Here is a 12,690-nt window from a genome sequence, read left to right as displayed (position 1 = left end):
TGTGCTCCTATAGAGCTTTTGGAGGCTAGGGAAGCCATGGGTGCAAATCAAGCCGCCCTGAGCATCCTGTGGTGGTGTGGAGACAGCCTTTTCCACTTTGAAGAGATTTCCCCCATCAACCTCCACTGAGGCCTGTGGCTCTCTTCAGAAGGTAAAGGCTGCAGTGAAGGGATGGTTTTCCACCCTGGTCCTTACCCCAAGCCCTGTGGAGCAAGCGATACTGGTGTTTAGAGAGGAGTGACAAAGTAAATTGCTATGACTTCTTCTCCTGCATAATGGATATTCAGGGTCGAGTGCTGAAGGGAGGTCGACTGTTGAAGGGAGGTCGAGTGTTGAAGGGAGAGTCAATATCAAAATGTTCAGGAACAATCTTCACTGAAGCTTTTTCTGATGTTAAATAGCATCCCCTCTTGCTCTGTTTTTCTTTCGGGATCTAGTTCTGTGGTGGGAAAAGGTATTGACTTCTACTTAAATGCAAAGCAACCATGCCTACTTCAAAAATGTCTTATTTGATCAGCATCTTAATGTATAGGGACCCACACATGAGACCAAAGAGGATTGTCTGTATCTCTAAAATGAGGTGTCCTGCCATACAGAAATGACTGGTCATGTTGAGCAAGCATGATCTCTCACTGTAGGGCTGCAGAGGAGACAACGACCACAATCCTAGGAGGTTGACAGGAATAACTCTGTATACAACACCTACATGAGGACTTTACAAATGCTGCACTCAGTCCTGATGTCAAATTTGAAAAAGCAGTGAAGGGGTGAGAAGAAAACAAGAAAATGATTGAGTCAAAGCGTGGGAAACATCCTGCACTGACAAATATAAGAATCTTAACCTTCTGAATACATCTGAGCAGAGATGAAAAAGGGGTTTGATCCACCTGTAAATACATGGATGAAGAAGAGACAAGCTGGCATAGAACAGAAGCAAATGAGTGGAAGTGGAAGTTAAAAAATATCTGTGATCCTATTCTGAGTTTATTTGACACCGGAAGGTAATTATCGTAAGTTGGAAAGTCAATGTACAACTCATGCAGAAGGCTTTGTTGCTTGTGATAGCACCAAATCAGGCAGATGACCTTTTTCACCTTACAAATTATAAGCCTGTTAAAACCATTGGTCTCTCAGAGCCTAGCCCATCACAGGGGAAAATAAACACTGTACTGAGCACCACGCTATTGATGGACAACCCTGCAGCCACATCACAGCTTTGCTCCTCTCTCCTTGTCAGCCCTCCTCAGCATCTGTACTGCTCTACTGAGGCAGAAATAGGCAGAAATAGGCCACAGATTACCTCCAAGGCCAGTGTGGGCACACTGGGAGTGAGGTGGACCCAGCTTTTCAGAGCGGCGACACCTCGAGGCTTTCTGATGGACTTGTCCTGGCACAATTACACTGTATATACAAAGCATGGGTGAAGAGGCACTTCCTACATGAACTGAATAGGTATTTATTTTCTGTTGTCACGTATTTTTAACACTCCGTGATCTGCTGTGATTTGTTATATTGTCGACTTAATTGCACTGGCACTGTTAAGTGTTTGGTACAATGGGAGTTTCTGTTAAAGATGCTAAACAAGAACATGGCTGTGTATATGCATTCCTCTGCTGGTCACTTTTCAGGTCAAATGGCAGTACCTTGCTTCTTGCCCATTTATTTTTCTACAGCCATCATATCACCTCTGCTGCCACTGTCATGGAGCCTCAGTGAAAATAGAGGTTTTGTGGCTGTCTTCCATCCATACTGTCTCTGATAATGCATGCTCTGCGGGCTGATCATGAACAGAGACACTGTATTCTTGCCAGTTATACCTCCACGAAACAGGTGTCACTGCTAAAACCATTTCCTATGTATGAAATGGCTCATGGACCCCCAAGTGCCAACTGGGACACTGCAGTCACTCTGTAATGTAGCCCTGACTTGCTACAAGAAAATAAAAAGGCACTGTGCTTGCCATCGCTTCCGCCCTTCAGTCATTTGTCCTGAAGGGTAACAGGAGTGGTTTGAATTCCTCAAGACTGTGACATTCCTGCATTTCCAACCCCATACACATTACAGTATTGATGATGATACAGAGTCATTACAGAACAGAAACAGTGACTATAGCAAAGCAGAAACAACACAGGTTCAATCTGTTACAAGCAGAAGTACACAGCATTTGGACAGAAAACTAATGTGTCAGCTATGTTCCCAAAAAAATATCCAAGGGATTTTTCCTCCAGATGCCCCTTGTTATGTGCCTGGCTATAAAAATCCTCATGCAGAGTTCCAAATATTCCCCAAATTAGACATAAGTAATCAGAAATCAGTTGCAGCAAAAAACCTTCCTCAACTCAAAACCTCCTAAAATGGCTGTCTACAGGTAGTGAGAGCAAAATGTCACAGATTTTGCATAAAAGAGAGATAACAGTCAATGTTTTAAATAATTTTTAATATGTAAATTCAATACTGAAAGTTCTTTCTGTTTCCTCTAATAACTGACCATAGCCTTGAAGTTTGCAGAGAGGCTGTAACTTTTTCCTCTCAAAAACTCTATAAAACAAAAGGTATGGCAATAATAAAAGAAATTCTGAATGTTTTCTTTTGAGATCCCAGTCAATCTAATCTTCAGTGAATGCAACAATCCTCATGGACCTAAATTTCCTCTCCTCTTTCATGCAAATATTCTACCACATTTTAATCACAACAAATATAAGCAAATGCTTCTTTTTCTGCACCCTTTCAAACTTTCAGATACATCAGAAACCCATTTTCTGGGGAGAAGAGAGCAATGTAGATTTCCACTGTAGAAAATGCATTAAAAACATTCATTACCAAAACCAGCAACAAAAAATGTTTTTGACTGAAAGACCACAATCTGCAAATGCAAATTTTCATTATCTCTTAGCCGTTATATCTTCACCTGAATCTTACATTTGTCCATACTGTAGCTATTTGAATGTAAATAAATGAGACTTACCTGCCTTTTTTGTATACCTCATGTATTTCCTTTCCTTGTCTGTGAGCTCTGCATTCAGTGGATAAAACCCATCCCCACAACAGGAGGAAGATGCTAAAATGCATTTTATGGACAGTCAACATGTAACTTGAAGGTTCTGTATCCAGGAATAGTCCATACAAAAAGAAGAAAACCAAAATGTAGATCCTGTTCCTCTTTTTAAGACATTATCGGTCTGATTGTTCTTGGAAGGATGTTTACTCATACAAAAAATCATCCTGCAGTATTTAATCTGGACAGTGGGGAAAGCAATTTCCACTAAACCTATAAATCCTTCTACGTCAGATGGCAGGGATTTTCTAGCAGTGTTGAATTCATGTATTCTCGGAGAACAAGTATTTTTTGTCCAAACAGGTTATTTTATTAATTGGTTTAAATTGAACCCTTTTCAAGTACCTGTGGGCTATGGCATATATATATATTTCTGACTGGCTAGCCAAGTAGTGAAGTCAGTCAGGCAGTTGTCATTAGTCAGGCTTCAATAACGTAACTGTGTAGCAGTGCTGTTTGTTACAGACATTGCCATAGATTGAAAAGTGTTAATAAACATGTATCACTTTCCATCAAAAACTCATTTCTATTTAGTTCTACAAACAGCTTTTTGATCCTGTGTGTTCCTCTACATTAATATACAGTGGTGCTGTGGCTGGAGCTGTCAGTGCTCTCAGTACCTGTGTCACGTACCTTGCTGCCCTGCTGAGCAGGGTCTCTGGAAAGTATCCTGGTGTGCAGGGGAAGAGGGGGAGGACAGCAAGGGGGAGATGATAGCTCTCCTCTCTGCACAGGGCTGTTTGAAGGGATGCTGCTGAATCAGAGCAGCAAACAGCAGAGCCGCAGGATCTCTTAGGTCCCTGGTGTGCTGGGTTGCATGTGACTACAAAACCCTCGCTGGTGCTAAAGAAAATAAACCAGCAAAGGCAAAAATACCTGGTGAAGCCAGGGGCACTGCCCATCTCTTTGGAGCTCACCCCTGCATTACCTAAAGCTCCATATTTACCCTCCCTCTCCTCAGTGCCTCTCCCCAGGTCTTACAGCTTTGGTCCCACTTGTGCCATATCATGCAGACATTGCCCTATGCTCTGCAGACACCACCAGCCTTGTCCCATCCAATTGCTGACAAGGCTTGTCTTACTCTGCCAGTTACCCATGGATTTCTGTTTTAAAGCAGTGTGTCAAATCACCCATATCTTTTCGTGAAAGCCCTTTCTAAAAACCCTGGGAAGCAGACCTCTACCTGGTCTGAGCTGCCATGGCTTTATCGACTTCAGCGAACATTAACTACACTGCCTTGGGATCCACAGGAACAACACATTGAGCGCTACCGAAATTTCATTTCAACAACCCAGATTCATCAGAAGGAATTAAGACAGGTATAGCTGATCTTGTCTTAGGATCAAAAGTTAGACTATACTACTTCACAGGGTCACTTCCAGCACTATTTCTTCCTGACAAAGAAAAATGGTGGAAAGTTGGTGGATGAGAAATAGAACAAATGTGAAAAATTCAGATATTCAGGAAAGAGATAAAAGATGTCTCTGTGCCTGACATATCAAAAATAAACCAAAAAATGAAAAAAATATGTTATTATATATTGTCGTCAGATTTTGCTTGATCTTGAACTTGAGTAGATGGAAAGTAAATTTTGCCTGTGTCCTCCATGAGAACAACTATGTGTTAGAGATATAGCACTGTTTTAATTCAGTAAATAGAGGTCCTCTGGATACCAAACAAGAAAAGAATGAATAATTGGCGGTGTACAGTATTTTCAACAAGTTTGTATGCTTTGTAGTTTGTAACCAAGCTGAGAGCTGACTGATGTCTCCTTACATGATTCTGTTATTCAAGCTTATCAGCTGATACATCTGGGTGCAAGGCCCCGGGGGTTTGTGTAAAACACTTTAAATGTTAATTCTATTTTAGTTTTATTTGGTTCAATGATCCCTCAGCTTTTTTCCTGTTCACCCATCAAGTGGGTGTTCGCAGACATAAAATTAAGCATACTCTCTGTTTTCCGAATTCACAACTAGTAATAACGTAAGTATTAACCTTCCACCCACACCTGGCAACGTGCACCAGGCCTCACAACAAATTTGAAAATGCCAGTTGAAATCTGCAATGCCACTGACTTTTTAACTTTCCCTTGGCTTACCTGACTTCAACACCAGCTCTGCAGACAGGAGACAGCCATCCAAATATGAAATGGTTACACCAAAGCCCTTGCAAACAGTCAGTAGCTGATCCACGAGCAGATCAAGAAGTCGAATGGACTGTAGATATAAAGTCAAATGAACAACGATGAGTTTCACAGTAGGAAAGGTCAACTATGTTCTTTTCATGGCTGAAGCCATCTTTCCTGGAATGCACTTGTTCTTGAAATGGGACACCAGGTTTATTTGGGTTAGAGTAGGAGCTGAATGAAAATGAAAATCCACAAAACAAAACAAAAAACCCCTCACATCTCAGGCAGCTGAAACAAATTATATGGAACGGGAAAGGTAAAAAAATGTAGAGCTCTTGCTCAAGCAGAAATGAATAAGGTTTGACCCCTTCGTGTTGGAGGGCTGCTGTCCCTGGCAGCCTCTCCCCAGAGACACCACCCCAAGCTAATGATCAGCTTAGGAACCTACTCAGCACCCACCAGCTGATGTTGCTTTCCCTTCTCCAGGGTTTTATCACTTGGTCACTTAGTTCCTCAGAGGAGTTCAGTGGGATCTTGGACTTCATTATTGAGTCTCTTAAATGAGGTTTCCCAGGCTGCTTGAGACTAGAATCCCATATTTCCTGGATTTTCATTAACAAAAGATGATAAGAAACTTTTACGAAAGTAAACATTTCGTTCCATTTGACCCACTTGTATTATTAGAATTTGTTAAATAAACAAGTCTTGAGCCAACCAAAGATACGCTTTTTCCATTTGCCCTCAGAAAACTCAACTATTAGACAAGTTCTATTTATAACCCATCTATCTCCAAAATGAGGACATAGTCAGAAGAAAAAATAGGCTTTTCCTTTTTTGCCTTTGAGTCAGCTGCATACTGAGGTGCTGAATTTGTAAGGAGCAGAAATCCACTCTGAAGGCACAGCCACACAAACCACCAGCCACCATAAGAAACCAGGAGTACTTCCAGGGCCCAAGAGGGCAAGGCACAATGTAGTGTAAGCATCTGCCACAGCAATAACTCCAGTCAAATCACGAACCGGGCCTTCTCTTGTTTAATTGATTACCCAAAGCTTCAAACAGAGCAGTAATACACAGTATAAGCTGTGTAAATACACCTGGAGCTATAATCAGACTGCAGCAGCCGCACATAAAAGAGCCCATAGCATTTACATTTTCTAACCTCATCCTAATGGGTGTCTGCCTTCAAAAGCTTTTAATGCAAACATGGATGAATGTGTCACTGTACCTCTGTTGTGATTTATGTTTGCAGGAGGTGGAGGAGCATGTCTACATGTGTAACTGATAGGATGCTGTTTGACTTATGAAAAGTTATTTCCCCCATGCAGCTCTGTCTCCAGGGCACACTGGTCAGAATAGTGTTTTACTTTACTGCCTTCAATCATGGGTGTTGTCAGAGACTTTAAAAATCAGGCTTAATGTGGAGTTATTGGGGTTTCTGAATGTATTACCTGTGTCCCTTTTTAACAAGTATACTTCCATTCTTTGGGACATTCACAGGAGAGCCATTCTGGCTCTGTGTAAGGTGAAATATGTCACCTGGATCCTTCACGTTTGTTGGATATAGCACCATCTCCAAGGAGGATATTAATACAGATGATTAAAAGAATTTGATCAACCTAGGGACAAATGTCATATCCACTGAGTTTGACTGCGGTGGTGTCAGCAGAACTGGTTGCTATTCATAGCACTCGTAGCTCTGGTCTTTACATGACTTGAAACCAAACTTTCCAGGAAGTTGAGAGGACGGCAGAAGTGAGAATACATGTATTTACACTGGGATGATTAAAACTAAAGGAGCCCACACAGAAAAATGGAAAGAAGATATTTCCTCTGCAGGCACAAGAGGCAAATACACTCTTTTCCAATCTGCAACTTTATGGAGAGTGGAGATCAGGAGCTGCTGTCGAGAGTGGGGCAGAGGAAATGTCCAGACAGGAATATTTTACTTTTCAGTGTTAAAGGTCAATGTATGTGCTGGCACAAGTGTGCCCCAGGATAGGAATCAGGCCACTTTATACTGGAAAAGGATTCTACTGCAAATAGCTTTTGTGGTTTGTTATCATATTTGTTTTTATGCCCATGCTCCTCTCTGGTCTTTCTTGCACCCCTTGCTTATAATTTGCATCAGAGCAGATTCTTCATGGCAAGCCCTGGGACTTCTCCAGGTAGTGATGAGGATATTGGTGGACCTCAAGAAATCATAAACACTACTGAATAATTAGATTTCCATGCAACATGAATGACAGGGAGAAGTGGCAACGAACCCACGACCCCAAGCCTTCTTATCACAGAATAAAAATCAGATAGAGGCAAGGCACTGTACATGTGCCTCTAAGCCGCTATAAATCCCTAAATGGATTGTGCATTGTATGAAAGGCAAGGGAAATAGGCCAAGCCTGCACTGGGCAGAAACCTAAAAGGCTACAGCAAACAATGTGCTTGAGTGAATTGCAGTGCTTCAGGATGAATGCATTCAGCTGCTGTTTCTCACTGCCGAAATGCTGCAGCACCCCAGCGAGGCACATCTTTAATACCACTCTGGTTTCATTAGAGCTCTTTCCTCAGGGGTGTCTTTGTCCACCGAACGCTTCTTTTCTCCCCACAAGATGTGTCATTGTGCCTGCGGAGACATATTTGAGTTTGGGAGTGTCTTTATGTGCCCTCACACTCTGCCTGAGAGATTAGGTGGGTTGCGTGCTGAGCTGTGTCCTTTTCTTTCAGTCAGTTTTGCAATTCCCCAGAGCTGCGTTAGCTGGATTAGGAGACTTTGTGTGCACTTGGCCATGAGGCACCTGGCATTTTTACATGGACGTTGTACTACTAAAAACGGGGGGGGGGGGGGGGAATCTTTTAGAAGTAAAGGACAAATGAAAGATAAAAAGTCACTTTTAGAAGGATGCTTCACTGTTAGCAGTTTCAGAGAGCTGAATTAAAACATTGAAACATGCATGCTAGTGCCTAGTGCAGCCGGTGGGAAAGTATTTTTGTCTGCTAGTAGTGGATATACTAGAGAAGACAGACATGGGATGCTACGAGTGTTAAAGATTCCCCTGACACTCCCCCATATGTTCTAATTCCCAGAGCACACAGCACACTCATTTACCAGGAGGGATTGCTCCCTTGCAGGGTGTGAGTTTTGCTCTGCTTGAAGATCAAGAACTAAATGATATGAAAACATTCATAGATTAAAATTATGCTCTGCACATCCTGGATAGGGACTAATTTCACTTTGACTAATAGATTCTGGTCCTCAGCCCTCCTATCCAGCCCTTTTTTTAGTAAGTACATTTCTTACACACACAACCCTAGCAAAAAAGGGCTTCCCAGTTTCTTCTACAGTTCTTGCAGCCCATCTGCATCACTCCATGGGGAATTTTATCAGTAATGCACTAAGGGCCCCTGCCTGTCAACCAAGAAATAATTCAATATGCTTTTCAAAAGACAGCAACAAAATGGAAGGAAAGAGAAGGGTGATGAGTCAGAAATTCTTATATGAAAACACTGAGACTCCAACTGGGCCACCTCGAGGCAAAAGTTAACACAGGTGTGAATAACAACTACAGAACTGTCAATAGCAATTCAGAGAAGGCTGAAGTGCTTAATAAGAGAGTTGTTCTGCCAATATTCATAGGGGATTAAAGGAACAACTGGAGTAATTACAGCCCTCAGCCTGACACTGATCCCAGCTATTGGAATGGCTGATATGACGCTCAATAAATAAAGAGTTAGAGGCTAATTTAATTAATGTCAATTAGCATGGCTTTAAAGAAAAAAATAGATCTTTCCAAGCTAATCCTTTTTTGATTAATTTAAAATGTGTTTGCTGGAGGAAATGAAGCTATTCAGTGTGCTTCTGTAGGGCTTTTAATGTTGCACCACATGGCATTTTGATTAAGGAACTGCAACAATACAGTGTCAAGACAAAGAAAACATTTGAAAACTGGATAAAACCCCCATGTTGAATATGACTGTAAATGGCAAATCTTCATCAGGTAGTGCAAATACCTCCCCAAAGAGATTAGTTCTTTTTCCTGTTCTGTTCTTGTCAGTAGGGAAGAATAGAACAGGGGCTGCTTCCTGAATAAGCCTGCAGTGGCATGAAGCAAATCAGAAAAACTGGATTACTGACAAGGAGTAAATGGAGTATCATAGGGAAAAGCCCAGACTTTTAATGCTGTTATTTGACTACAGCTTACTGCAAAACTATACAGCCAGCAGTCAAGAACATGGGTCATAATTTTAAGATAAGGAGGAGAAACTCTGAACATTGGTGGAGAATTTTCTTGGAAAGTTAGCCAAACAGTGCCCTTCCATACCAAAACCAGCCAAAATTTGCTAGGGAATGTTGTAAGAGTATGAAGGTCATATTACTGCTGTACACAATGATGAAGACTGTCTGAATCTTGAAAGCAAGAGTTCTCCTCTACTCGGCTAACCCGCATGATAAAGCTTTATTAAATCCGTTACAAACCTCAGTGGCTGGAAGACACCAGAAGACAAATTTGAAATAGAAATAAATTGATTCTGGTTTTGGGCGTTATTTTTTCCTAACAGTAACAATGAAGTTTGTTTCTCTACGAGTGTCATTTTTAACTGAAGATAGCATGATTTTCTGAGGGAGACAGGCTAGTTCTCAGACAGGGATAATCTATGGAAGTCCAATAGCCAATGCTATTGGACTCATAAGGAAGTGCTGATTAGATGATCAAATAGTCAACAAGTCAGGCTCAGAACCATCAATTATTGGCACCAGTTAACATTGCAAAATCTAACTGCATTTGAAAGACAGATTTGTTTGGATCTGACAACCTTTGCTGAATTTGGCAGTGATAATTAACTTCAGAGGGCAGTATGTTATAACAGCTTTATGTAATTATTGGTCAAAAAGAGGTCTTTAAATAACAGATTATAATAATTTATATATTTTTTAATAAAGACAAGCAAATATCATAATATTATCCCTAGGCAGATATACTCTGAGGTACACAGTGGTTTTCAGTAAGCTGCTGCTTGGAATCACCCTTTTCACTGGGTAGACCCACCAGCAGCCGGCCACAAACGATCTGTGTGGCCACCTCTCACAGGACTCACATATTTCAAGTACGGCTTCAGCATCAGTTTTAACTTTTTCAGTTGAGCACTAGACACCTGTATAGCTTACTGGGATTTATTCAGGGATGAACACATGAACAGGACAACTGAAAGAAACATTTTCAAGCTACATAGTCTACTAGCAGCTTCTGGATTGTGTCCGAAGCACTCTGCACCTCCCAGCAGAGCTGGGGGGCTCACCTGTCCAAACTCCTTACCTGCAGCATAGACAGCTACATCCAAGCCAGCCATCAGGGGCTGCTGGTGAAATGCTTTCTAGGAAACAGTGCGTCTTACCTGGAAGTAGCTGTCCAAGTCACTCAGGTGCATTGCCTTCAAGCAGAGGCTGTCTCACTGCCCAGCGCTGGTGTACACAGAGCTGTGCCGTGGGATCCTCCTCATGAGCTTGTGAGAGTGTTTTCCTAAGTGTGCTGAGTCAATGATGTGATTACTGTCAGCAAGTCCCACCTTTCTATTCTTACTTTGTTCTCATCTCAACTTGTAGGTTGAATACCCATGGACAACCTGTCCCAATGGTTTCCTACATGTTTCCGCAAACTGAAGTCGCTGCAGCCTTTTATTTTTAGCATAAAGAAATCCAGAAGCTTTCATTTTCCTCTGTGAATATGCTGCAGCATTTCAGCTCTGACAATTCTGAGATATTTCATGGTTTTGCACTAACACTGGAACATGACTGAGATTGGGGCAGCTTTAATAACAATATTCCTTGAATTTCTGTGCTAAAATTATGTTAGTCTGACATTTGGATGTACTGAAGCTCTGCGTATTTTACATGGTCATTTGGAAAATTACTGGTTGGCTCCTTTTTCTCTGCTACTGATCTTCATCACTGTAACACTGATGCTTCAAGCAGCAATAAAAAACGAATTGAAAAAGTATTATGATCTGCATAGAACACACTAGGAAGAGACCAGCAAACAGAAGCCACAAATCTGTAATATGCAACTTCTAAAAGCTCCTAGATGGGTTATCACAGATGAACTTGATTGACACAGTTTCCTCACCACAGCTGGTACTGTTTACTGCCTCTGGATCTCAAACTGCCTGCAGTGCTTCTAGGTCCTGAGATCTGTGATGAAACAGAAATGCCACAGCAGACTGTGTCTCCCTTAGGCTGTTGCCAGTAAGTGTAACCCTGCAGGCACTCACTTGTTTTGTCTTCCCCATGGCAGGGGGTTGGAACTAAATGATCTTTAACGTCCCTCCCAACCCAAACTGTTCTATGATCCTTGGATTATTTTGGACTGTTTTCTTAACCAAATAATTCCCTGTCAAGAATTCTTGTACTGGATGCAGCTTGGATTTGCACTCTTTTAAAAAAAGAATTATTCTAACTGAAACAATTGCCTGCTTTATCTCTGAGGTTCTCAATTTAACAAAGCACTCGCTCAGTTTGACTGCTGTTGTTAATGTCTTTATACAAATAATGGGCTGAATACATAGCGAAGCACACTGGGTATCGCCAACAGCTTAGCTTCTGTCTCTTGTCTGCAGATACCATATGGTGTAATATGGGAAGATGCAAGACTGTAATTAGTAGAACATTAGTCTGATAGGAGTATTTATCTAAAATAAAATGCTAATACGAGGTCTTGTTTTGCAGTAAAAGACTGCAAGTGTACAGGAATCAACAGATGATTATGTAGCATAGAAATCACTGCCATTAGCAAATGAGCAAGCTTAGTATGTCTGTGGAGCTTCTTGAGTAGTAGAGTTTCCTGATTATTAGAGCATCCTGTTTGTTCCTCTTCAAGAATGAGGGGGCTCCTCAGGCCTCCTGAACATGCTGTCACCATTACTGGGTATAGCTGTGCTTCCTGCACTGACCTGGGAGCAGCGATTAAGCAGGGGACATCCAGCTCAGCAAGGTCAGAGAGGCCTTGAACTGCCATGAGCAGAAACTGCATGGGAAGAACAGTGCCAGCTGCTGAAAAGGAAGGGGTACAGTGTTGGGGTTGTAATGTGACAGTGAACTGTGTTACAGAAAACCCCAGTTTTTTTGTTTTTCAGCTTCCCCACATGGTTTCACTATTGTTTCTTCCTTTCCAAACCAGACCCATGGCAGTTATGTGAATCTATGCACATCCCGCTAAAGCGGTCACATGGGGGGGCCATTGAAAAGAGCCACTGAAGTGTACAAGCGAGCACGAGGCGCAGTGCTGGGGAGCCCAGGGCACAAAAGGTCCATCAGAAAGGTCTCAGCAGCTCACTGAGGTGGAACAGATAGAAGAGGCAGCATTCATCTTATATGGCTTTATATCCAGATAAAATAAACTGGATGTACATCTCTTTGCAAACACGCTAGCAGACTGGTAAAAGCTTAAAACATATTAGATACACCTACAAAAGAGAAAAGCCTTGACAAAAGCACAGGCATAATTAATAGAGGTTT

The 12,690-nt window shown here is 41.7% G+C and overlaps 1 protein-coding gene across 2 annotated transcripts in view; it reads right to left on the bottom strand.

Moving 5' to 3' along the window:
* Nucleotides 1-3,087, bottom strand: part of LOC308219599 (gamma-aminobutyric acid receptor subunit rho-1) — a gene marked incomplete at both ends in the record, with an annotated part of 28,006 nt that extends 24,919 nt beyond the window's left edge. For both annotated transcript variants that reach the window (XM_080614822.1, XM_080614823.1), the window contains one exon: nt 2,966-3,087. In XM_080614822.1, the coding sequence (XP_080470948.1) occupies nt 2,966-3,087 (122 nt within the window). The remainder of the gene's footprint in view (nt 1-2,965) is intronic.
* Between the last annotated feature and the right edge of the window lie 9,603 nt (nt 3,088-12,690).

Source organism: Psittacula echo (genome assembly GCF_963264785.1).
Source record: "Psittacula echo genome assembly, chromosome: 4".
Taxonomy (NCBI): domain Eukaryota; kingdom Metazoa; phylum Chordata; class Aves; order Psittaciformes; family Psittacidae; genus Psittacula; species Psittacula echo.
This window is presented reverse-complemented; position numbering and strand designations above follow the sequence as displayed.